This window comes from Anser brachyrhynchus (assembly GCF_964034855.1).
Source record: "Anser brachyrhynchus genome assembly, chromosome: W".
NCBI lineage: Eukaryota > Metazoa > Chordata > Aves > Anseriformes > Anatidae > Anser > Anser brachyrhynchus.
The window spans coordinates 26,227,556-26,254,470 of record NC_137704.1 but is presented as its reverse complement, the minus strand read 5'-3'; the positions used below and the strand labels follow the sequence as shown (position 1 = coordinate 26,254,470).

The window sequence follows — 26,915 nt, the reverse complement described above, 5'->3', positions numbered from 1 at the left end:
TGCTTCTCTGCGGGGCCACCCGGAGCACGTCAGATGTGATCCAGTTGACTTCTGAGCCCCACTGCAGGGAGCACTGGGGTGGGCGACGTGGGGCACAGGAGGGAGAGCGCCAGGCAGGAGAGGAAGAAGAGGTGGCGGTCACCCTTAAAATAGCAGGAGCTCCGTGTATCTGTAATCAGAAGGGATGCAGGAGGGTTTTCCTCGTCCATCTCTTCCCAGACCCGTGCCCCTCGTGTTTTTCCCAGGTGAGAGCTGTGGCCGTGGCACTGCGGCCGTGCTGCCTTGCTGCTGAGGTCTAATGGGCGAAAAGGAGGAGGGCCGTAAGCTCACGTGGCTTTTTAAACTCAGAAACATGAAAATACTTCCTTTGGACTACTTTCCTTTCTCTCCGCAGCCTGCATCAGACTTCGTGCATGCCTCGTAAGCTGCAGCACAACCGTTAGGGGAAAGCAATGACTTCTCTCCCAGGGGGAAAGCAGCGTGGCCCGGGGACAGGCCCGGGCTGCTGGACGGATCAGGAGAGAGCAGGACAGCAAAACTGCTGCGGGTTAAACGCAGCGGCGCGGTGAAGCTGCTGTTAGAGCTAACCATCATACCTCTTCAAGGCACGGCAGTGTAGTACATCAGCTTTGCCATCAGCATGCACGCCGCTTTGTTCGAAAGCCCGAGAAGTGCCTGACGCGTGTTTGATTAAAGCGTCAGCACAGCACCTCTGATGTCGCTCCTGCTGCTGACCTGTGCTGGCTTCCCCCCCCGGTGTACCCCGGGTACACCGAAGCACGACGCCCATTTTCTTCGTGCCCATCCGTAAAGATTTTACCACCAAACGGGCACTCGGGTACCTCTGCGACGAGCTCCCCCGCTCCGTGATGGCTGGGGGCCGTGTGCCGGAGCAGCGCCTGGGAGGAAGGCAGCGCTAGAGGTGGCACCGTGGGCTCACAGCTGGTGACAGGGGGACCCCGGGGCTTGCAGGCGCATACGCTCGTGTGCCTGTGCCTTCGGTCCAGCTGAACGCTGAGAGAAAAGCAGAAAGTTCACTGTGGCCTTGGCTGCTACTGCGCTACCTCAGCTCCCCCTGCGTGGGCAGCTCTTGGTGCCGCACGTCAGGGCCGCGGCTTCTGAGGAGGGCTTGCTGTGGGGCCCCCGAGCCACCGTTGCCCAGGGTTGAGCCCTTTGGCCCTGCCTTACCAAAGGCTCTCCCTTCGGCTCCAGTTTCTCCGGGTACGGGGCTGCTGCTGGCGCTGCCCCGTGCGGATCACGTTGCGGGCAGGGCGGCGCTTCAGGCCCCGGCCTGCACCCGGGGGCACGGGTGGCACCGCCCGAGGGATGCCGGCAAGTGGCTCCGCGTCCCGCAGCCCTTCTGCTCGCCCCTTCTTAAAACCCTCTCTTGATTTTACAACGAGGGGATCCCTTTAATCCCCGCCGCGGCGGCTGCGAGGTGCGGGCCGGGGGGCGCCGGGCTGCTCGGGCGCCGCGTGCGGCTGCGCTTCGCTGCTGGATTTTCTCTTCCCGTTCGCCGTGACCTGCGAACGTCGGCGTAGGCGCTCTGCCAATTTTGTGATCTGCTGCCTGCTTCAAAATGGAGGCAGGAAGGTATCCATTTTCATCAAGGAGATGACAGTGCTTCAGTCTTCCTGACCATCTGGAGAGAGGCACCTCCAGCGCAGGAACAAAACGCAGAGGAATATCGAGAGCTATAGGGAGAGGGGGTGGAGAGGGAATGAACCACGCTCTAAATAATGGATTACACTTAGCAGCCTGGACCAGCTTTTGCTTTTTCGTGTGTGTGCTTTTTTTGTGTGTGTGTTATTTCGTTCTGTATTTTTTTATTATTATTATTATTTTTTATTTTTTTTAAATGCCATCCTGGTTGAACTAGACACGAGCAAGAAACACAGCAGATATGTTATAAAAGGCAAGTCACAGAAACCTCCGGTGTATTAGGAAACAAATGCAAGTAAATTAGTCTTTTGGCACATGTACCGAGTTTATTGCACACACAAATACACTAAGTCCTAGGGAAGGAGGAGTTTTCCCCCCGATGTGTACACATGCTGTGTTGGTGGTCTTGTGTCAGTCCAGGTTTCGAGCAGTCCTTTCAAGCTTCTCTGGAAGGGGCTGGGTCCATGGGAATTTAATATCCCAAGATGTGTTTGTAATTTTCGGTGTTCTTGATAATGCTGCTCTTCAAATCGTCGTTTTCTTTTTCTTTTTTTTTTTTTTATTTTGGGAAATAAAGTATTTCACTTGCTTGCACTGCTTTCCTTTTTGTTTTTACATGTGTTAAGTCCGTACGCTTTCAGATGAGAAAATCGCTATTGTTTCAAGTCCTTGTTTATTTTAAGCTCCTCAGTGCTCTAGGAAGAACATATGTACATCTGCTTATTCATTTTATTTACAGAAATAAATAGTTTGACAAATACCTTGCAAATATCCTTGTTTAAAACTGGAAAATGTCAGGCTGGAGTTTTCTTTTGAAGCTTCAAATTTATTTCCCAGTCACACATATACGGAGGGTTTTGTGTTCCGAGAGAAGAATTATGTGGTGTTGCGAACTGATTTATACTGAGCAAGGTAAAAACTCAATATTTCTTTCCTGCTTCCTGCTAAAGGCACACTAAATTAGTCTTTTTTCCTTAGGTTTATGCCCCGTCAGCAAGCACTGCCGACTACAATAGGGATTCACCAGGTTATCCATCCTCAAAACCAGCAGCCAGCACTTTTCCTAGCTCCTTCTTCATGCAAGGTAAGATGCCGCTTTCAGAAGGCGAGCTGTTTTGCATATATTTGCCGTGTTTGTATTTTGGCTCGTGTGTAGTCGAGACACGCTGCAATATCATCTTGTGGGCTGTAGCATTACCATGAAAATGAAGGCCTGGAAGTCTTCGTTTGGCCATTATGCCCCTGAACGTCTCGTTCTGATCCCGCAGTGAAACGGCAGAATGAATAACTCGCCAGCCTCTTAGCACCTGAGTTTCTCGAAGCGTTTTTTTTCCGGCAGTGCATGTGCACATCTCTTACGCGTGTACTAAACGCACACAAATTTGGGCATGTACTTTGTGCATCGCTGTTTTTAAGTTAATGAGGAGGATTTTTGTCTTATGTAAAGTATACAGCGCTACAAGTGCGTCTGTTTGTGTGCGTGTGGAATTAGAGCAACCTTCGTGAAGTGATGCAGTTTCTCTTGTTTGAGGCCGGGTTAATAGTTGTCACGTATTCACTGTTACCGTGTTGTCTTTCTCGCTGCGATTACCTGCAAGTTCGATGAATTTCCCTATAACTTAATAAATAAAATTCTTACGGTTTGGAAAGATCTGCACACAGTTAGGGTACTCATCTTTTGCCACATCTAGGGCAGAGTAACTTGCTTTTAAATGCTTCCGCATAGACTCTGATTTTGGCTCTGCAGAGGACAAGTGAATCTGTTTAATTCAGTAGGACCGCTGGGCTGAAGTACTTGCAGGGCACGGGGTTAGGTTTTGCTGCCCCTATATATACTTCCTAGTTTCTACCCCCACAAAAAAATCCCTTTTGAGTCGAAAAAGGGATTTTTTTATGGGACCCAGTTGAAGGTTCTGGGTGCTGCTCATTGTCTCCAGGCCTCTGCTGGGACTCTTCCCATCCCTGGGGGTCCCGTGACGGGCAATGAGGATGGGAGGGATGAGGACGGCAGCAGAAGCACTGCCCCTTTCGTCACCTGCTTTGGTGCAGAGATCTCCATCAAGACCGGTCCCCGAGCTGGGAAGGATGGGCGGTGGCTGAAAAGAAAATGGTGCTCTTGGCTTCAGCGTCAGCAAATACTGCCTAGAGAGCACCGGGAAGCTCCTACAGAGCTATAAAAGCTGGAGGTTAATAGGGTTCTAGTGCCATCAAATATTTACCCTTTGTAGTGCGTAGCCATTCTGCCTTTTTAAATGATACCTTCTCTCAGATTTGCATGGAAGACATAAATCTCCGTTAAGTGACTGTTCAAACAGCTAGGGGAAGGTGATGCTAGAAGTGCCGCTGTTGCCTGGGTGTTTGAAGTGTATAAATAAGGCAGGGTTGTAGGTGAGACATCATAATTTTTTATTAGACCAACTCCTGGAGTTTGAAAGAGCAGGCAACTTCTCCAGCCCACGTGCCTGTCTTTGAGGTCTGCTGCTCGTTAGGGAAAAGTTATCTTTCTTTTTTTTTTTTCTTTTTTTTTTTTTTAAGGCTTTGGCATTCCTCCAGTGGAAAATAATTTTCGTTGCGTTATTGTAATTCCATTTCAGCACGTCTAGTTAAAGGCAAAGCGTGCAGCTTGCGCTTCCCTTTGATAAAATTTGGGGAGCCCTTTTTGTAAGCTTTGGTGCGCGTTGCACCTTGGCGGCGAACTCGGCTGTGCAGTGCTCGGTCTGGGCAGAAACAGAAAGTGGAGGAACAACGCGAGTGGTGCTACTCTCTCTGTTAAACAAACAAACAAGAAACAACGACAAAACCGAACAACTCAGACAGCTTTCTGGGTGTGGAAACATTCAGAGTTCGGGATATATCCCAGCATTTATCGAGCCGAGGCTTCTCCAAAGCTCGTTAGCCCATCCTGATCGCGTAGGCTTCCGAGCGTTTCATTTCAAAGTTCGGATTCCTGGCTGATGGAGCTGGTTACAAGTGAGTTTGTGCGCTCAGGCTTATGATGCAGTGCAGGAATAAAGCTGCAGGGAGCTTGCAGGCAGAAGTTCTGCCACCGAGGAGAGGTATTTGGGGATGACACTGTTACTGCTGCTCAGCTCCGCTGTATTTTCTCAGTATGCCTTTGTGCCAAAACCACGTAGTCGCGTAACCCCGTTAGAGCCTGCAGCAGGACACAACGGGAGCTTTCGGAGGATTTCCAGCCTTGGGACAGCCGCGTCTGTGCCCTCCTCTCTTGCAGATGGCCATCACAGCAGCGACCCGTGGAGCTCCTCCAGCGGGATGAACCAGCCCGGCTACGGGGGCATGCTGGGCAACTCTTCTCACCTCCCCCAGTCCAGCAGCTACTGCAGCCTGCACCCCCACGACCGCTTGGTAAGGGGCAGGGGCACGGGGCCGGGGGGGCACCGGGGTGGGCAGCGCGGCCTGGGCACCCACCGCAGCACGGGCACGTCCTCGGGGTGTGCCGCTGAGAGGGCTCTGCAAAAACAGCCTGGAAACATCGCAAAAAAAACCCCAAGCATTATATTTAGGCACTTCTGGGGGAAGTAAGGGTTTACGCTGAGCCGTAAAACAACTCGGGGAGCCCTCGGGAATGGAAGCGGCCACGTGCGCCCAGGCATCGTCGTGGCGATGAGCTCCTTCGCGTGGTTTTCGCAGCCTGTACCGTACCCGTTTCCACTGGCAGTCCCGACGTGTCACAGCCCCTGTACCCGTCCCAACCTCTCCTCGTGTAACCGGGAAGTGAAAAGAGCAGAAAAAGCCGCTGCGTGGGCTGGTGCTGAGCCCACAGCGCGAGGCGGGGCGGCCTGGCCTTTGATTTCTGGCAGCCGCCGTCCTTCGCTGGTCCCAGGTAGCCATCTAGCATACATTTGCTGTTTTCAAAAAGGGATTTTTTTTCATTTTCTCTGGTACATCCTGATCTCTCACACGAGGAAGTTGCTGGGACTGATTCCATCTATTGTATTGGAATAGAACAAAATTGGAATTAAATCTGATTTGAGTGCAGCTTAGTGGATATTCTCCTAATATCGCGGCTGAATTGGATATGTGGAAATGACACTGGGTTGCATCAATTCAGCCCTCCGCTTTGCTTTTGTTTTTAAGTAAAGGAGGAGATAAGCAAATGAACAGGCTGCTGAAGTGAAGCCCTTTTCCTCAAAATGCATGAAACATTAAGTTTTTCCGTTCTATACCTGTGCTTTTCGCTCCTGAAGACCATTAAAAACGAAGAGCAGAGAGTACTGGTTTTAGGGGAGAAGTCTGTTGCCGTGAAGTCTAGGAGAAACGTCGTCTGAGGAGTAAGGAGAAACAAACTTCACTGTTGCAAACTGAAAATTAATTTGCAAAACAAATCTTTAAAGTCTCACATTTAATGAGGTTAGCACACTGCTATGTAAAATTAATAGGAAGTCAAAAGCAAAAGGAATTGCCTCAAAAACTGCTTAATCATGTCCTTATAAAAAACGTAATTAAGGCACTAAGCAAACTTAATGTTGCTCTGAAGTGACAAGCATATATTACAAAAATTGAGCGTAACTTTTAAAAGCCAATTTCATCTAATTTGGTATCTACGCTGGTACTCATCCATCAGAATTAGGTGGCTTTTCCATGGTACCAGCTCAGGATTCAGGTAGGAGAGCTGAGTGCCTTCGCTGGGCAAGTCTGCAAACGTTCTCGCATTTCTTTTGAGTTTTCTTTGATTCTGAATTTCTTGGTTTTGTAACGTGTAGGGGGGGTTACGAAGACTTAGAATATTTCTACAGTGTAAAATGAGAACAGATATTCCACCTGTAGTCCCCAAAATGTTTTTTTTTAAATAGGTACTATTATTTTTCCTAAATTTCAGAGACAGTGAGGACCCAGCTCTCTCACTGATGCCAGTCTGAGTTGCAGGTGCTCAGGGCTGGCAAAGCTCATACTAATCATCCATTCTGGGCATCTGGACGGGCAGAATCTTCCATATTTTCAGTAGAATTGAGACAGAAGGAAGACTTTGGTAGTTTAAGTACACTTTGCATAATTTCTGGTGGGGGATCAGTGAGAGGTCAGCAGTTTCACTCTAAGAAAAACCCGGGGAGGAAATTTTGGATGATTTCAGTTCAGTTCCCTGCAAATGTCCTTAACTTCTCGGTGACCTGTAGAGAAACTGCACGTAGCAAAAAGAAGAAAGAAAAGCTGTTATTATTCTTAATTTTCTCAGCCATATCAGTGATTTTCTAAATAGATGCTCTGAATACAGAGAAGAGTTCCTGGCTGAGCTATATTCGGATCCCACATTTTTCCTGAAATATTTAGCAGTAGCGGTTTGATGTCTTCCCCTGAGAAATGAGAGAATCACGCAGCAGCACTTCCCTGCGTGTCACGGAGCAGGAGTTCAGCAGGGGAGACAGAGTCACTGACGTTTAGGCTGTTGACCTAAGCAATCCTCGTTGACTCGTGCCTCCATCCTGGGACAAATTCCCTTCAGCTGTGCCAACGGGATTTGTGGCTGAAGTCCCGGAGTGGTTTACAAGCGAGCCTGAAAAAAAGCTTGAACACCTCATTCAGACTTCGGCCAGAGCTGATGCTATTTTTTTCCATAGATAAGAAAAATGGCATTGAGTTATATTATTTTAATTCTTTGAGAAAACTTCCAAATATTCGGTTGCTTGTTGCTTTGTTATGGGTAACCTGTAAAAGTAATTAAATAGTGCAAATGAAGGGAAAGATGCTTCTAGCCAGCTTACTGAGAACAACCTAAGGACACAGAGGGCATGAGGATTATCTTGTAGTGGCATCTGAATGCCTCGATTTTGGGCTAGGTCCTGTCATTTGTCTGCAGCCGCCTGTGTTGCCAGGGAGGCTTTGTGTCAGCCCCCAAAACCCGGAGGTCTTCTGCAGGACCTCTCTCTGCTGGGGGCACGGCTATGGTAAAGATAAAAGCCGGGCGTGTTGTAGGCCTTGTCTGCACCCAGGATCTCACACTGATTAAAAAAACAACTATTTAGCAGTGACACACAGCGCGAGTGTAAGCTGGGGTTAGCGTAATGTGAATCCAGCAGAAGCGTAACCGCAGCTATGTTGTCTCACAGTAATGAAGGTTTGTGTTGATCCAGCCACACAGCTACCAAAGCCTTCCGTGTGTTGCCCAGACGCTTGTCCCGGGCTTGTTTGGAGAGTGTGATCCATCACATTTTTGGTCATCTGTCGCGCAGACACACTGCAGCAGGAGGGAGGACTGGCCCAGCCGATACCTGGTGTGCCAGCGTCTTTCCTCCTAGCAAGTTGTGTAGAACCAGGCCCGCATGCCTCGCAGTCGAATCTTGCTTTAAAGTTTGAAAGCATTATGAGGTTTCTGCCTCTTCTCTTGGAAGACTTTTCCTCCAGCCCAGAGCCGTCCCTGTCAGAAAGCTTTGCTTGGGACATCACCTAAGCATTTTTTTCTTAATTTCTTCTCATCGCGTCTCTACAGTACCACCACCAGTTACGAACCCTCCTCTGTGGATATTTATGCGTGGCACATAGGTATGTGCTGCATCTTCTCCAGAAGCTGTCAAATTGAGGTAGAAAAACACGCTCCCCCTGTAGTCCCGTTGCTTTTCTTGGTTGGGTGAAGCACAGCAGCACCTGGAACTGGAGCAACACGAGTAGCCTGCTGCCCCTTATGTTCTCAGTACTTAAAATATTTCCCTTTTTTTTTAACTCCTTTTCTCGGCACAGAGCTACCCATCACACTCCTCAGCAGACATCAACTCCAGTCTTCCTCCGATGTCCACCTTCCACCGCAGCGGCACGAATCATTACAGCGCCTCGTCGTGCACGCCGCCTGCCAACGGGACCGACAGCATCATGGGTGAGTGCGGGCGGGCGCTCCGGCTGCTGCCCGGGGCTTCCCTGCTCTCTCCTGCCTCTGTTTTCTGCGCCAGGGCACCGTGCTAATGCCAGAGAGCCAAAGTCAAGATGGGGAAGTGTATTGGCATTGGGGAAGTGTATTGAGTTCAGTAGGCTCGGGGAAACAGCAGAATTTTCATGGAAATAAGTACATCCTAAATGACGTCGCCCTCCTTTGCGCATATATTTGAACACTATTACTTTTTTTGGTGGAATAAGTAGAACTGCAGCCAAGTGTTTGCTTCAAAAATGGTACGGAAGATGGTATGTTACCCCCGGTGCCTGCTCTGGCTAGTTTTGAAGCCTGGCTTTAGTGTCCTTAGCGATCTAATTGCCTGCAGCACCTCGGGAGCACCTTGTGACACACCTTGTGTATCACAGCGGTCATCCCCTTCAGTGTTTTCCTGATTTCCCCGTGGTGTGGGGGACGTGGAGGTGGCAGCGTGTCCCTGCAGCGAGGAGAGCCTCCGCTGACATGGCTGATACTGTTCTGACACGCTCTGCAAATAAAGAGCATGCATTTGTGTACTTTCTTAAATAGTTGGCAAATACCGGTGCAGACTTCAATACAGGAAATAAAAAATATTGCTTTGCCTGTATTTCAAAGAACAAATAAAGCTAATTAAATAATTGGTAAATAGGGAACACATCGCTGGACACATGTTTCGGATTACACACATGATTCTGTATTGAATGACTGGGAGCAGGACTAATGCAGCAAGAATGGAGGGTGGGTTCAAACATTAACACATGGGCATCATATTTTTCAAGGTCTCTGAACAAAGAAAAAACTAAATACAGTCTCTTCTTAATTTGTCACTGTCTGAGAAAAACGTATCCTGTTTCAGGATAGTGTTTCTGTGCTCAATCTTGCCATTCCATTGAGACTTCTTCCTTTACAATGTATTGCTGCTTCTGTGTGCACGACACGCAAAAATCACTCTCTCTTTCTCCCTCAAAAGAAGCCTAATAGAGTCAAACTTAATTCAGCCATTTTACAGCCATGATGCAGGCGCCTTACAGATAACATTTAGGGATGCAGAATTTTGCAGAGGGATGCAAACGGGCAGGAGTGAGAATCCTGTCTCCTGCCCATATGCCTCAGTGCCTGAATTTCCCATGTACAAAAATTCCTCCAGACTTTCGTCTGGATTCCTCTCCTGAAAATCCAGCGTGCAAAGAAAAGCCAGAAGAGCTGCAATCCAAACGTGCAAATTGTTTCAGCAATTGTAAATATTAATCAAGTAGTACTGGTGAGCCATGTCTGAGGGCAGCAAAAATATTTGACGGATCTGGATGCAAGTCCTGCCCTCCTCCCAAATCGGTGAACGTGCCCTGAAGGCTGTGTGCATGCTGTCCTTCCCCTGTGTGCCCTGATTTTCCTAGACAAGCAGCCTGGGCAGGATGACCACTGCATAACCCAGCAAAGGGACACAGCCACGGATGTCCTCTAAGTGTCCGGTCATCCGTGGGACAGTGTGCAACGGCAGCGGGGCACAAACCACCACGAATAGGGCTTGGGTAGATGAGCTGCGTTCGCTGATGGTGGTGCAGTTTCAAAAGGCACCAGGGAGAGGGTTCTTTCACGAGGCTGCCCGATGGCATCGACAGAAAGCAGTGGTTAATTTTATGCAAAGTGTTGGCTTTTATTTTCAAAGGTCTGAAGCAGTGCAATGTTTAGGCAACCAGTTACTGAGCGAGGCTCGTACAGCGTATGCTAAAGGCGCTCCATCGTATCCATCTGATGCCCGTATTAATCCTGCTCGCTGCTTTCAGTTCTAATGACATGTTGTTTGTATGACATTATGCACTGTGACATGCAGCTTTTCCAGGAGAAACATTATGTGCATTTCCCCTTGAGGCACTGGTTTCACAGTAATTTTATTACTCTAGCAGTCACATAATACTGCGCTGTATATTTTACAAGAATGTTAAGCTTCCAGTTACACTAGGGTGGCGAACTGTCGCGCAGCGTAAGAAGGATATGACTTCTACCCAGCAATGTCAGTCCCCCATAATTTGGGAAGATCATCAGCTGTGAATACCAAGATGGTGCAAGTTTTTCCACTCTTCTTTACATAGAAGTATAATTTCCAGCCCTCTGTTTCAGAAAGCACTGTTCCATCGGAACAGCGTGAGTTTGTGCTAGAGTTGAACCTATAAAAAGTCTGGCTGGAATTCTCTCATGGAAGGCTGCAGCCTATCTGTTACACTAGATACTTTGCTCGATATAATTATCCTCGTTGAGATACAGATTCCTGGAAGTTTATTCAATAATCTAAGATTTACAATCCGAGTCCCACCAGAAAGATGGGAAAAGGCTGTACTTCATCATCCTGTCCGGTTGCCTTCCAGTGCGGAATTGTTCTTCGCAGAAACATGCTGAGAAAGTTTTAGGAGATTAAGTATAACAATAAACACGCTCTTCAGCGTCGTTAGAACCGATCCATCAAAGGTTGCAGTCTTTCACGATGTCTTCGGTACATTAATAGTTTGGTGAGTGGGGGAATAGCTCCCAAGGACCGGTGACAGCTCTTGCAATGCATTTTCAAGTCCTGCCGTGCAGTCCCGTTCCCAGGCTGTCTTTGTCTCCTGCATCGTGCCAAAATTTGCTGATGCCTTGTGTCAGTGGAGACCTGCACCCAGACGTGTCGTGTCAGAGGGGACATCCCCGCCTGGTTCTGCAGGCACCTGCTTAGGGACCTGTTGTTCCTGAAGCTCTCAACCTCCTGTGAACCTGCCAAAAGTGCCTGTGTGGCTTCCCATGCCTGCGTTCTCACTGCCTGTGGTGTGGAGGCAAGCTTTACCTACCTGGTTTAATTTGTTTCCCTAAAATTTTCACTGAGCGTTCCCTAGCTCTTCCCTCAAACCTTTGTCCCCCATTAATTGAAACCTTTCTGGAAGCCTGCATTTGGCAGCTCCATCCCGTTACAGCCTGCTGCGGCGATGTTATGGATAAACTGTGCCCTTCCAGTTCTGAGGGAGTTTCGTGGCATTCCTAGCACTAAGTCTCTCAGTGTTTTACATAAGAACTTGAAAACATCTGTCCTCGTTCAGACCAAAGCTGCTGTACACCATGGGCCTGTCTCCGGCAAGGACCCTTCCTTGGGAAGGGTATACAAGGAGGGAGTGAGCACATGTGGTACTTTCGCAGGCATTTCCAGCCAGAGCTGGGTGCTGTGCTGAGTATTTAGAAATCTGAAGCGTTTTTTTCCCCACGAAGTGTCCCAGCCCCTCGTGCAGCCCGTGTGAGCTCGGCACGGCCCCGCTCGGCCTGCTGCAGGACGAGGACCTGCCATGGCTTCGCACCAGCTCTGCCCGGCTCCCCTCATGAGCCCAGCTCCCCCGCGGGCACCGGCAGCCACCACCACTGCCCCAACCTGTTCATGCCACAGAACATTTTTAGGAATTTCAACCTTCTCAGCACCAGCTCAGCTGGGAGAGGTCCCCGGCACGGTGACGTGTGGTGGCTCGGCTCTCCTCCGCTTCCACTTTGACCCTGCTCCGTCCAGGCCCGACGTGGCCCCCCCACGTTCTCGTGTTGTCACAAGTACCAGATAGCCCTTCTTCCCTCCTCTTTGTGACTCTGTGGCCTGTGTCGTGCCCTGCCGTGGCTCTCGGAGAATCCACATTTATTGTGGGCATCCCCTGGAGGGACCGCCCCACCGCCCTGCTGTTCCCTAGGCCTTGAGGCTCATTCTCGGACTCCCCAAATCTTTGTTCCACAGCTGTGGGCTGGGTCCGTGGGGGCGACGTGACAGGTTTCTGCTTCACCCCTGCTCTTTGCCCAGCGATTGCTGGCTGCTGGGCCTTCCTGGTGGGCAGCAAGGGGCTGCTTGATGGCCAGGCCAGGGTCTGAGCGAGTTACTCGTGTCCCTGCGGGTCTTCTCCTTCTGGAGCATGTTTGAGGGAACCAAGCACCCACCCATGTCCCTTCACAGCATAAGGCTTTTTTCCCCCCCGTACTTGTTACAAGAGCTGTTCTTTGCAGGCGACATTGTCTTATTATCCCCAGTAGTACGTTTATCTTCAGGATCTCACCAAATGCCACAACCTCAGCCTGTGTTACTTTTTTTCCCCCAGGCCACATACGGGTGCGTTGAACAGTACAGATCTGCGCAATGGGGATTTGGGGGGGAATGTTCCTCTGTTATAGAGCTAACTATTAATTCCTACTCTTGTATTCTCTCCCTTAATCACTTCTTAATCCGCAAGAATATCTTCCGTTCCGTCTTATCTGAGACCCATTTAGTTTAAGAGCCTTTGGGAGATGGCTTTGTTGAAAGCTTTCTGAGAGCACAAATCCGTCATATTTACAGGATCCCCTGCATCACTGTGCTCCTCGTCTGTTGGAAAGAATTTAGGTTTGCAGGACATGGCTTCCCCCCACAAAGCATCGTTGGCATTGCAATGTAGTGTATTTATCCATTCGTATATTGTTCTTTGGTATTTTTTCTCATGGGGAAGTCAGATTTGAAGTTGGGTGGCTCTTTGAACTCGCAGAACTTTGTTTTCAGTATCGGTGTGATGTTCTGCACCTTCTTGACTCCAGTGCTAGGTCAGTCTAAGCACGTTTTACGCTGCAGTAAAAGTTACAGAAATTTGTGTTTGAGTTTCTTGAGAGCTCATAGAAATGTCATTTCTTTCTTCTTTATTTTTCTTTTATTGATTTATTTTAAAGCCTTTACATTGACACCTCAGTTGGAGCCAATTTTTCTGACTAATCCCTTTTAAAATACCGTCCATCCTGTGGACAAAGCTGATGAAAATAATCAGTTCAGCATTTCTTCCGTGAGCTTTTTTTCTTTTTTTTCCCTTGCGTTCTGCTATTGCATCATCATCTGATGAGCTTGAAGAAGTGCTTTAATATTAGCTTCCAAGCCATTAAAATAGTTCTGCTAAGGTATTTTTGGCCTCATCCAAATACACTTGCTTGCTTTTCCTAGGAATTTTCTCCCATTCAGTGTGCTGCTCTGGGCACCAGCGATGTGGAGCTCGGGAAAACATCCCAGTTATTTAAACATGACCGTCGTTGTGCAAACCGAAACTGCCAGCTCAGCCTGCGCTCGGTCCCCACGGCGTTGGTGGCTGTATTTAAATAGCGTTTCATTGAAGCCGCTGGTAAAAGGGCGGACCAACAACTGTGAGATATTAATAGAAACCCTTGGTTATATTCCGTAGCCATCCGCTGCCTCAAGCACCACTGTATGTTACTTTTCTCTGCAGTGAATCCCTGCTCTTCCATACACTTGACGTCCATTTTCTCTTCGTGTAGTCCCACGTCCTGGGATGATGTTTGGTGCTGTTGCCTCTGAAGCAGTTGGGCTCTTGCAGTAGACAGTGCTTGCTCTTCTTAAGACTATATTTTTCTGTTAATCCTTCAAATATGGAGTTTTCTTAACCACCTACAGGTTTCAGTCATGTCTCTTCTATTACCAGAATAACTAAAAAAGACAATTTACGTGCAAAGCAGTGATGTGAAAAATAAACACATCCATTAAAAGGTTAGCTATATTTAAGTAAACCTGGTTATTTTGGGGACCTGAAGACTTCTACAAGATCTCTGTCTGGTTATGTTTAACTCGGTCTTCCACACAGAAGGTGCCTCAGCTACCCTCCTTTGCCCATTTTCTCCCGTCTGTGGAGTCATCCGTCCTCTGGCATTTTCCTGGGGTTTTGCAGTCTGCAGCTGAGAGCCAGCCTGAGCTGGGGATGCACCTGGACGTGTGTTCAACAACCACGGATGGATGTTTTCCCCCATGAATTTGCCCAGTTCTTTTTTAACCTATTTGCACGCTTGGTCTTTGCATTCCTTAAACCAAAGACTTTTCCCATTTGGCTGAACACCGGTGAAAAAAAAAACCATTTTGTTTTATTTTAGTGGGTGCCTTTCAGTTTTTCTGTGCGGAGAATGATGAATGGTCGTGCCCAGCTTGCCTTCCCCGTGTCACGAACCTCAGCTGCATCGCTCTTCACGCTCCTCTTCCCCATGCAGCACCCTGTCTGCAAAAGGAAACTTTACACACTCCTGCCCATCCTTGCGGCTCTCCCTGTATGATTTCCGGGCCTCTTGTAGTAATTTGTCTTCGAAGTCTTTCAGGAAAAGCCTAATATTCAGCATATCCAAGGAATTCCTTTGTTTTTGACAGCAAAGAGGAGAGGTGGCCCAGCTCACGCTGGAGCAGAGCTGCAGTCCTTGCACTTCCTTCTCCCGCAGGAGCGGTACAGCTCATCTCATTAGGAGAAACCAGCCTTCAGACAGACAAATGTAGGACTTAATTTTAGAATAATGTAGTTAGGGTCACTTAGAAAAAGGAAAAAACAATGCATGATTTACATTTAGATTCACAGTTCACTTTAGAGCGAAGTAACTGAATTTCTGGACATCTGCCTGGTTGCAAAACCTGTAGGTTGTGATTTACAGCATTAAATTAGCTTGATAAGTTGTATCTCTAACTGAGGCCATGTATTCTGCTGGTGTGCTTTCGCATTTCTGTGTTAGTATTTGGGGCTGTAATAACTTCATACTTTCCCTGTCAGCTCAGTGGTGTAAATCCTAAAACTTTCTATATCTTGATACCTAATTTCAAACTAAGATGAGATTACAAATAGGCTATCACTGCCATATGAGCATATTTGCAAGTGTACAATAATGAAAACAAAAGTTTAAATAAGAATTTCATAAGAATGTGTAAGTTTATGTGAAAGAGGTGAAAGAGGCAGGGACACACGTAATATTTGGGGCTTCTTTAGATGATTCTGCTGCAGGAGAAGTGCTGAAACAGGGTTGTATGCAGTCAAATTAAATGTACAGGTACTGCATTTAACAGAAAACGTGTGCATTGTACATGAAATACAGAAGGAAGATGCTCTCCTGTGCCATCCCTTAAGTTTTTCTAACTGGACATCAGACAGTTGGAGTTGGATGATTTCTGAAGTTCCCTTCCAGCTGAACTACTTTATTCTAGGCTTGGCTGAAGCTGCTACTGGAAAGTTTGGGCTTAAGCAGGGTGGAGGATCAATAACACCTGGGCCAGGGTGCAAAGGTCCCCAAAAGCCACATTTCCCTGGTGCTGCCGTGGGGCTGCAGCATGCACAGGCAGATGTCATCTGCTGTGAGCGCTGGGCCAAGTACGTTCAGCTGGCAGTGACGTTCAGCTGTAGTTACCCAAAGAGCCCAAATCGAAGAGCTGTGAGATGGATCCAACACTTCTTCCCATGCCCTGATCTTCGAACGGCACAGTGCTGCAGGAGGGGACGGTTATTTTTCTTGTAATGGCCCAAAAAGTATAATATACACGCACACAAGTGCATCCCTTCAGTAAAAAAGTTGCAGCGTCAGTCATTCAGAAGTTACAAAACACGAAGGTTGAAGGGCGGCATTAATTGGGATGCCAGATATCAGTCCGGCCTTTCCATGGGCGGCGACTGGCCGCTTGCTTCTCATTTTCTCTTTGCCTGACTTCCAGTCTGCGGGGCCCGAAGCAGGAGTATTGATCACGCCCGGCAGTCAGTCAGAGCGGTGCTTTTCCTTTATAAATGGACACAGAGATGCTGAAGCTGGTGGAACACTTTGCCCTAATTTTTCTTGCCTTCAATTTCTCCTGTGAACGGAGACGTTTCAGTCCTATCACTCGAGGGTGAGAAATTGGTGGACTGTTAACGCCACGATTTTTCTTTCCCTAAATTGCTTATATGAAAGGTGCGATCCTATCACTTGAGAGATGGTAAAAAAAATCATTTAATTAAAGGTTCGTGCAATGTTTTAAGTACAGTCAGAGGAGCGCTTCGGAGAAGTCTATGGAAATTAATAACGCCTTTAAAACACGCTTTGAAACGTATACAAAGGACTAGGGTCACCGAGTGAATGGGGAGAAAACAAAACCCCGGGTAGCTGCTTATTACCAGCACTTTGTCCTTCCCGTGCGCTGAGCGAGGCTGGGGCTGCGTGGAGGAGCAGTAAGCGATCGTGTAATTAATGCCTGGCTCGCGGTACAGACGCAGAAGAGAGAAATTAGGCTCCACTGGCAGACTGAATTCTGGCATCCCCGGCTCTGGGGAGTTTATCTCTGCCGCCTTTGTAATATTCCTCTGTGGTAGCTTCTGGTGGCTTATACGAGGAACATTGCCCTTACGTATAAGTTTTGGAAGAGAAAACCCTTGCTGGAGCAAAGTTCGAAGAGCCCAGAGCACAGGCACCGAGGCTGAGCACGCGATGGAGGGCGGGCAGCCACTCCTGAGCCCGGTCTTTAGTGTTAGGAACCTGCACAATGTCCATGCCTTTGAGCATCTTCGACTAGCAACCTTTTATTTAGAAAAATAAAGCCATATGGCCGAGTACTATCAAATCCGCGATATATTTTTTTATAAAAACAACATCTCGAGTTTATATTTTATGTGAAAAAATGGAGCGTGAATGTGTTTGATATCTACCTTAGCAAACAAATTAATGGCAATTAAAGATTAATTTGATGTAATTAGCATTAAAATGCAATTAAATTATGAGTAAGTGGACCAGGAATAGAAACGGATGATGTCTTTCTGTCTGTTTTTACATTGAGTCTTTTGTTTTTCAGCAAACAGAGGAAGTGGGGCGGCAGGCAGCTCGCAGACTGGTGATGCGCTGGGGAAAGCACTTGCCTCTGTAAGGAAATATTTACTTTGGAATACACGTTTACCATTTTCAAAGTGTGAGCTTTAATCAGAATTGGACGCCTGGAGTTTGAGAAGATGAGCAGCAAACAGGAGAGACCTGGTCTCAGAGGTCACCCGCTGGGAGTCACTGCCAACTGAGATATTTAACAATCAGTGCAAAATGGTGTTTACAAAGTTCTAGAATTAATTTTATGCTAGACTAGAAATGGAAAGAGTGGAAACCTTGACCTGTTCCCATTCACTGGGTGACAATGAGCTGTGTCTTTCAGTCTTTCACACACGTCATTTACTCGGGCAAGGGAGGTCTGAACAGAAATCGGCAGCAGGATTACTTCTGTGCTACTGAGCGATCTGCAAACAGGATTCGCTCTAAATTTCCTTTGCCTTCAGATTTTATATTTTTCACGGCAGTTTCCACCTATTCAGTTGCTGTGGTTGCTGTTAAAGTCAGGAGTTCCCAGCTCTTACCGGGGTAACTGGGGCATGGCAGTTTTCCACCTCGAGCAGAAGGAAACACTGCCGTGCCTCGGTGTTTGGTAATTGTTGGCACGGACTGACTGTTAATAAGGACCACGATAGTTATTTTCTGGGCAGAGTGGGTTCCATTGAGTTCTCATGAGAGTTAATTTTTTTTCGCATATTCTTCGATGCTTCATTGAAAAGACGAAAAGTCAGACTCCAGATTGCCTGAACTAACTGATACAGTACAGAATCCACTTTGAAGTGGTGCCCTGACCAATGGCACGGATGGCGAGCGGTGCGTGGCAGCGGCCCCAGGGACACCGCAGGGCGGTGGCACCCTCGCCGGGCACGGGGCAGGCAGGGGCTTTCTCGCTGGAGCAGCGGCCGAGTAGCTGGAGTTTGCTGCTGCAGATTCCCCGCTGTGCCAGGGCGACGTGCTCCGTGCCCTTTGCTTTATTTTGGCCGTTAAGGGATTTCAGCAGAACAAAAAAGCAATTTTCAGGCTTGCTTGAAGGCCTGTCAATGACAGTCATTCGTAAAGTAGTCTATACAATGAAAATGTGTACATCTACCGTGGCAGATCTGTGTGACAATCAGAAACCATCGCTTAATTGGCTAGTGTCTGTTCCCATCAAAAGGGGTCTGTTGTCTAGCTTCCTGCATCTAATACAGTTTTGTCTTTATAGAAATATTAATATTTGAATAAGAGGCTTTTTAACCTGTCCTGCTTTCATTTAAATGAACTGAATGCATAAGAATTCCATATTTCTTTCTGCATCAGTTTGTGATGGCTTTAGATTAATTCTGTATCATCTTTTAAAGATCTATTCTCCAGATCACACCAACAACAGCTTTTCATCAAATCCTTCAACTCCTGTTGGTTCTCCCCCTTCTCTCTCAGGTATTGTTGTTACAATTCTATTTTACTGAACGTTTCAACCTATTTTTGGTAGGAGATGCCTAAATGAGCTCCTACGGTACTGGGTGTGCGACGTGCATCCAGCCAGCAGCACCAGGCCAGTGTTTCACCGACGTGCAGCACACCCAGGTGGCCGGTGGTCCCGCGGAGACGAGCAGAGAGTTTTCCCAAATGCTGTAGTGCCAGTGCAGAGAGAAAGTCATTGCAGCTCGTAGGTGGATGCCTGTACAGTAAAGCAGTGTTTTTATGCATCCTTATTGAGCTTCCAGCAGTGCCCTCAGGGTCTTGTGGCCAGCGCCTTGTGCCGTGCACGGAGCCTGTCCCGTGCCATGGCCGTGCCCCATGGCAGCCTCGCCCCGGGGCCAAGTGCATCTCCTTGGACGTTCCCCCGTCCCCTCCCGGGGCTGAAGCAGATGCTGGCTGGAGTTTGATCCATAAAACGTATCTCTGGACAAACCGAGCCCCCACGAATCCCATTGATTTATTTTATGCTCTGTTTATAAAGCTGACATATTTTAACTAAACCCACTCATATTAATAAAAGCCTGAACTGAAAAGATCCAGAGGCCCAGGGTAGTTCTCATGAGCATCGGGAGTTTTAAATATTTATCTGAATATAATTCAGATTTCATAAACCCTGAGACTTTTGGACTAGAGCAGTAGGCTACTCCTCCCCTGCACCCACACTAATGCCTTGGAGAAGACCTTTCCACCCTGTCTTTGTGACGAGGTCTTTATCACCAGTAGCCAAAGACTCCAGTCTCCTTTCCGTATGGGCCCTGCATCGTGTTCAGGCCGTCCTAAAAGGCAGCCGAGGCTGTTTGTGTAGGGTAGTGCTGGCGAGAGGTGTGCTCCTTCTCGGCGGGGTACGAGCACCGCAGCAGGCACCTCCCGTGCTCCTTTAAAATGGCGGCACCGCCTCAGAGGCCTGGGCCTAACCTGTCTCTGCAGTGATGAGACCCTTGGGGAAGGAGAGGTGGCAGGGAAGCTTGTGCTAGGTGGCAGTGTCTAAAGGAAGGAGAAGGGAGCTAGGTGACGGCCCGGCCTCCGGAGGCAGGGGTCCGTGAGGAGGGGTAGGAAGACACCACGTCCACCTCCGTCACACTCATCTGCTCTGAAGGAGCGCTAACGTCGGGGTGGAATTCAGTCAGAAAATATCCCTCCCTCCAAAACCACCCCTGGCAGGAGACCGGCAGCAGGACTGCCTGCCCCGTCACAGCCTTGGGGCTTCAGAAAACCCTTTTCTGCCCTTTTTTTTTGGCCTGAAATCACCCCTGAGGTGTTAAGCGACACCCCGGCACTCTGAGCCGCATTTCTCCTAGCGAGGCGTTGCCATTGTTCCCCATGAAAGGGTCCGAACCAAAAGGAAAAATATTGTGCTAATTTGGGCTGCCTTGCTTCCTGCAAGTTTTAGTGAATGAATAGAAAGAACCAAGTGTCAAAATAGAGAGAAATAAGGAGTACAAATGCATTTAAATAAGAACTGAAAGTGTTTAGCATGCGAGACACTTTCCCTCAAGGATATCAAGGGCTAGTTAAAAATGATTTTGAAAGTAAAGATTGCTGTTCATTGCTCCATTCAGTGCTGCAGCAAAATCTCAAATAAAAACTCCATGGGGACCAGAAAAGGGAAGATTTAAGTTTTAATTAGAAGTGACATGATTTTTTACTTTTATGAGAAAAAAAATAATCATGCTGTCAGAGCCTAAAAAAACGTGCCATGAGTTCCACCCTGGCCTATCTTAGTCCAAGCAAGTGCCACTCAATGTAGACATTAAGATTAAAATCCTAATATTTCCATCTCAAACTCTTAAGCCCATTTTATAAGATCGTTCAGAAGATGACTCATTTAAAAGAAAGAACTTTATAAATGGTCTAAGCGTTGTGCTAAATATATACGCTGTTGGAAAAAAAAATACTTGAAAAAAAACTTCTTTTCCCCGTGTCTGCTTTGCTTCTTTTGCAAGGGCAATTTTTTCTTTAGAAAGCATTGCTGGAGACGAGGAGACCTTTTATTCCTGCAGCAGGAGCAGATGTAGAGCAGTGGATGCAAACCAGAATTTTTTTTTTGGTTAGACCTTTGGCATTCTGAACCTGCCAAACCAAATAATCTGGCCGAGGAGAGTGCCGACCTTATCAGAATATAATAGCGTGTTGTGTGCAGTGCTTTTACTTATTTTCTTTTTTTAAGATTTTGCGAATTTGATGGTGGAATGACGTAATCAGTGGCACGGACTACAGCTCGAAGTGAGGTTAGGATAATGGGCTAGTATGTGCCGGGGCTCGCGCAGAGGCCCAGCTGCCCGCAGCACCGCGTGGAAGTGCTGCTTCTCCTTTCCCCAGCGAGACGTTTCCTTCTCCTGCAGCCGCTCGTCGGTACAGCTGCTGAATCAATGCAGCCCTCTATGTGGAGAAGCAGCCTGGGGGAACTTTGTGGCCTGCATCTACGTGCTTTGCTACAAAATACCTTTTTTTCACCCGTGTGTATTTTGGAAGTTCTCCATATGTCTGCTCTATAGTCTATCTGGAATACGGCATTTACATGTCTACAAAACTGTCCAAAAAGTTTGAAAGACATTTTTGTTTGCATAGTTCTAATGGTAATTCCAATTTTACTATTAGCAGGCACAGCTGTTTGGTCTAGAAATGGAGGTCAAGCGTCATCATCTCCCAATTATGAAGGTCCCTTACACTCTTTGGTATGTTTTGATTAGTGACCTCCTCTGCCTCAGTATTTTACTTGCTGTTCTTTCCATTTCTCATCCATTCTTCTCACACAGGTTTTCATTTCGTTAGCAACTGCTATGCCCTCGGACTTGATTTTGCCACCCCTAAATTCGCAGCAGGGTGCCCCGTGCTCTAGCTCTCGTAGTCTGGTTGGAGCTGCAGCTGGACAGGATCTCCTGCTTGCTTGCACGGCAGGGGATGCAGTGCTGAAATACCCTGAAAAGGGAACAGTGCATACAAAAAGAGGGAACGGTGAACAGGCAGGTGGCACGTATTGCAGAGAAATAGAAAGCAGGACAGAGCGTGGTCACTGTCCGTCAGTCCCGTGGAGTTGGGAAGTGAGAGCGGCCAGCGTGGCAGCGGTGGTCTCACCGGGAGAACACGAAGGGCTGGGCTTGAGGGGAAGAGTCAGGGGCCGAGCTGGTGATAAATGTTCGTGTGACGGATAGGATTAAAGGGGTATCAATAAGATTTGTTACCTTTTTTAATGGAAAGATTAAGTCACACATTAGGGCAGAGGAGAACTTTAACGAACCCGATACCCTCTGTCTCAACCTTAGCAGCTGGTTGTTGGTCTCAACTGGAAGTCTAGAAGGTTCCAGTGATCGCTGCGAGATGCCTGACATATTGTTGGGTGTAAAATCAATGGTACTGAAGTTTTAAAGTTTCCTTAAAAAAGAGAAAGCAGGTAATTCCCAAGAGCACAGTGCTAACCCACCAGTAGTGCTGGGGGATGCAGCAGTCCTGTGGACTTCACTAGAAAATTTCCAGGTTCAGGAATTAGCAGGGGCTATTTTTTCTGCCCGAGCATGGAAATCCTTCCCATGATTGACTGTGATATTTTTTAGACTATCTGTCTTCTGGAGGTTTTTTAGCTACGTTGGTTTTTGGAGAGCAGCGGGTTGGTTAGGAGGTTTGCTTAAGAGATCCATAAGATCCATAGATCCATAAGATCCACAGAGCTATGTCTGTTTTTGCAGCTGAAGCTCCGCAGAGCTCTGGGACTGTCCTGCTGAGCTCCTCTCCTATTTCAACAAGGAGCAAAGCGTTGGGGTGCCCTGCTGGGGACAGGCAAGGAGAGCGGTGGGGCTGAGGAAGCGGAGCAGAGCAGGGCGTGTGGCAGTGGCTGGCCGTCCCCACGCCGAGGTGGTGGCTCCTGCAGGAGCCCGTCCCTCTTTCCATGGAGCAGCTGGTGCAGCAGGCAGTGGGAAGCCCAGGTAGAGGTGGTGGTTTCCCCGTTGCTTCTCTCCTTCCTAGCCCTGCCTACAACATGGCTTGGAGTTGTTCTGGCTGAGCAGAAAGACGACAGTGGAAGGAAGTAACTCAGTACAGCAGCAGCCAGGTTTCTTCAAGGAATTCCCCGGTGCCGTAGCTGGCGTTCGGGATGGTCGGAGAAGCAGGGAGGAGAGGTGGAGGCTCCCGGGGCAGAGGGGAGGTGGTTGGGTGTCACAGACCTGGCTGCCACCAGGGCTGCACCCTCGCCCCCAGCATCGCAGCGGTCACCGTGCCCATGGGGTGTACTGGCCAAGGACAAGTGCTTATTGCTGCTGTCACCAGAGGTGGAAAGTGATCCTAGGGTGCGTACCTGTAGGGGAAAAACCCGAGCAGTGTGAGGGACTGTGTGGCCTGGTAGTTTCTCCGTTTCTCCTTGTGTGTGATCCTGTGACTAGATGGGGGGAGGAAAATCCCAGTTAGAGATTGACTCAAATTAGAGGGATATTTGTTCCTTTACTTCTACTTCTTTTTTTTTTTTATTATTATTATTATTATTATTATTTTTTTAAGTATCACTAAAACTTTTCAAAGACATAGAGGGCAACATATGTACTGTAATGATTATGTTCATGAGGAATCATTGAACCTGTTTTGCCCATGAAAATCAAAGCTGCACTCGTGTTAACCATGCTCTCTCCTTCCCCGCAACGCTGTTTGAAACATGTCCCTAAGGAAACAAAACCACTCCTGTAAAAAAATATATATATAAAAAAAAATAAAAATAAAAACGTGAAAAGCAAAAAGAAAGGAGAAAAGGGGTTGAGAAGGCAGGCCTGGCTGCGGGTGACCGTGCCCCCCGTTGCCCCCGCGCCCAGCCCTGCGCCCGCCTCCGCCGCTGCGGGGCCCCGCGGCTGCTGACGCTGCTCTCGCTTTCTTTCTCGCACGCCAACAGCAAAGCCGGATCGAGGACCGCCTGGAGAGGCTGGACGACGCCATCCACGTGCTGCGCAACCACGCCGTGGGGCCCGCCACCGCCATGCCGGGCGGCCACGCCGACATGCACGGCTTGATAGGGCCCTCGCACAACGGCGCCATGGCGGGCCTGGGCTCCGGCTACGGCACCGGCCTGCTCTCCGCCAACCGGCACTCGCTCATGGTAAGCTCTGACAGAAAACACACCGGGGAACAGCTCGGGGGGGAGGAACGAGGGGGTGTGAGGTTTGGTGGCTTGGCAGAGGGCTGGTTCGTTCACGTCTTGTGTGCGAGGTGGCCGCAGGACCCTGCACAGCCGCCATTTGCCATGGCCCTCCTGGCCGCCGGCTTGGAGCCGTGGGTGGAGGTGTGAAACCTTGGGGTTCATAAGTTCTCTTTCGTTCCCAGCCTGCACAGTGTAGAGTCACTGCCCCACACCGGTCTGGAAATGCTTTTCCTTCCTTGCTGTTAAGGTTTCGGGAGTGTTGCATTTCATGTTCGGGAAGCTGGGTGCAGATTTCAGCCTAAGGCCCCCGTTCGGCAGGCAGGGCTGGAGAAGGCTTAAAGAGTAGGAGCTAATCCCGCCTTTGTGTTACACTTGTGCTTAAATCTGGGAAGAGAGGGTGGCTCCGAGTCCGAGCTGCGCACGCTCACTGTGCCTTGTGGTTCACTCTGGATTAAGTAGCCCCTGTATAACATGGAGTGGTCGGCGCTCAGCAGCCTGCTCCTTCCTCGTGCCACCGGCTCTTGCTTTGCGTTACGGAGTCCCAGCCCTGTCACTGCTGCTGGAGTGCACAGTGTCAGGACGTGTGTCACCCTGACAAAAGCCTCTGACCAGGTCTGGAGTATGCTGTTGGGATTTCCGCTCCCGCGGGGCCTTACGTGCACCCTTATGTCTCCAAGACAAACGTCTTGCACTTGGAAAAGGAAATATCTGGCAGCTAACTTCCTTTCATGTGAAGGAAAATCGTGTCTCTTCAGTCTCTTTTTTTTTAAGTGTAATAAGGAAAACCATCTAACGCCACGCATTCGAGTCTGCAGAAATCTTAAACAAAGTCGCTCAGCGGAAGTTAATGAAAAACTAACGGTCCTGTAGGAAGTGAGAAACAGCAGTTCTGGATTAGAAAGCGGTGAGGGTGCGTCTGTGCAGAGCTGAGCTAGATGTGTGATTTTCATCAGGATTAGAGGGCAAACTTTTTTATACTGCAAAATTTCGTTCTCGAAATAGAGTTGCTTACTTACATGCGGAATGGGGGAAAGGATCGAGGAGTCAGCTGGCAGCATTTTCAGATAGTTCAAGCTGTTTAGGTTAATTAAGACTGGGGGAAAATATGTGGAAATAGGAAGGGACTTGACAGATCCACGGCCAGTTAGCTGCCGTGGTGTTGTGGGAGGACTAGGCTTGATCCCCGTCTCATCCCACGTACTGAGGGTAAGGCAGAGCAGATTAGAAGAAAGAATTTCAATTAACCATATACATATTGGGCTCTATTCAATTTGGGAGGAGAGCGTGTGCCTCTGTGAGGGTTGCCTGGAAATTTCTCTCCAGTGTGCACGAATCATTAAAATAAATAAATAATTGAATGAATGAATAAATGAAACCTACCGAACTGAAAAGGAACATGAGAAAGGACACCAAGACTGATGCAATGCCAGTGTATGCCTCGGGTGTGTCCTTACACACACACATATATATGTTTTTGTGCCTTACCTGGAGTTGTTCTGCTTTGGTTTTCCCGTCTTATAAAAGTGTAGTGGGATTAGGAGAAGTTCGGTGACAAACAGCAAGAGTGATTGCAAGCATGGAAGGATTTTCATGTGAAGGGAGATTGAACAGATTGCGGTGATTTTGTTTAGAAAGGAGATGAATAAGAGGAGACATAATAGAGGTACGTAGAATAATGGATAGCATAGAGAAGGTAAATCTAGCTCTTCTATTCATCCTTCCTTATAATTAAAGAACAAGGGGACATTCAGTGAACCTGACAAAAAGAAATACTTTTTATTCAACACACAATGACCTGTGAAATTCATTGCTCCAAGATGTAATCAAGGCCAAATGTTCAGAAGCATTCCAAATAGGATTAGACATCATATGGAAAATGCAAACATTTAGAGTTTTATTTGACAGGATTCAGACAGGATTCCTCCTTTTTTTCACAAGGAGAAGAAAAAAAAAAAAAAAAGAAAGAAAAACTTTGATGCCAGAGCATGAGGCAACTGCTCGGGGAAGGAAGGAGCTTCTTCTGGTGGCCAATTATTTGATAATTGCCGTGTCCTCCAGGCTGCTGCACACTGCTGATGCCCCCAGTGCCGGGCTCTGTCGTGATAGTCAGTTAGGTGATTATAAAATAATTAGCCCCAGTGTTACTGCGAGCCCTGCTCTATTCAGCGGGGCCATTCCTGCGTCCCGTGGCTGTTCTCAGGCGGCCCAGCCGAGCGGAGGGGACGGCTCTGCAGCCCCCAGCACACCCCACAACCCGCAGGGGCAAGATTTTGGGGGTCAGCCTGGAGCCCGAGGCCTTGCAGACTGAGATCTGCTGTCTCATATGGAAATCAGAATATCCCGTCCGCCTCCTGCTTTCCCCCTCCAAGGAAAAGTGGAATTTCCAGATATTCTTACCCAGATACTCTTTGATAGTTCTCCCCTTCATAGTTGACCACATACAATGCTGTAACCTAAATATTTGCCCATAGTTCTTCAGCTCTGAATGAAATAGTTTCAGGTTATTAAAATGTAACATCAGTTGCTGGAACTAAGCACCTGAGAAACTAAAATAAGGTTTTTTTTCGTTTATTTTTTTTTAATCGGGGCGGCTTTGTGATAGGCTCTGCTCCTCATTAAATTAAACGTTACTAGAAGTGACTCTTGTCATGGGTGAAATATCATTAAAAGCCACAACTGAGCCTGTGCCATTTGCAGATTCAAAAAAAAAAAAAATAATGTTAAGTGTTAACTGAAAATGGTCTGGCAAAAGGCTCCGAGAGGTAAAAAGATGCTTTTTCAGCAGCTCAGTTAAATCCATCTCCTTTCCCCTTCCCCAATAAAATTAGCATGAACCAGACATTGTTTTGCTCTCTGTGGCAGTTGCTGAGAATTCACAAAAGGAAATTCTAGATTGTAATTTAGCTTGGCCTCAGGTAATATGTTAAATACACTTGGGATACATATAATCTAAGATTTGAGTTTGTACAAAGCTATTTTTTCCTCCAGTGTTTAAACAATACTGCTTTTAATGAAGAAATCTGGCTTTATTAAAAGCCAGATCTGTGACTTACAACTGTTTCTGTATATCTGCTCTCAATCAAGAGAAAATAGTTTAATTTTTGTAGCTTTGTTCGCTTTGCATATGTTAAACTGATGCAACATGCACCCAGGGCATCACTTCAGAGACAGTTTGTTCCATAAATATGTGCTCCTCGCTTAAATACCAGATGT

General features: G+C 47.8%; 1 protein-coding gene across 41 annotated transcripts in view; it reads left to right on the top strand.

Moving 5' to 3' along the window:
* Positions 1-26,915, top strand: part of TCF4 (transcription factor 4) — a 211,562-nt gene that overhangs the window by 166,218 nt on the left and 18,429 nt on the right. For 27 of the 41 annotated variants that reach the window (XM_080571847.1, XM_080571885.1, XM_080571848.1 and 24 more), the window contains 7 exons: positions 2,641-2,746; positions 4,895-5,028; positions 8,356-8,488; positions 17,103-17,170; positions 18,466-18,544; positions 21,185-21,261; positions 23,457-23,660. In XM_080571847.1, coding sequence (XP_080427973.1) covers positions 2,641-2,746; positions 4,895-5,028; positions 8,356-8,488; positions 17,103-17,170; positions 18,466-18,544; positions 21,185-21,261; positions 23,457-23,660 — 801 coding nt within the window. The remainder of the gene's footprint in view (positions 1-2,640; positions 2,747-4,894; positions 5,029-8,355; positions 8,489-17,102; positions 17,171-18,465; positions 18,545-21,184; positions 21,262-23,456; positions 23,661-26,915) is intronic. The other 14 variants (XM_080571873.1, XM_080571869.1, XM_080571865.1 and 11 more) reach the window with 2 other exon arrangements.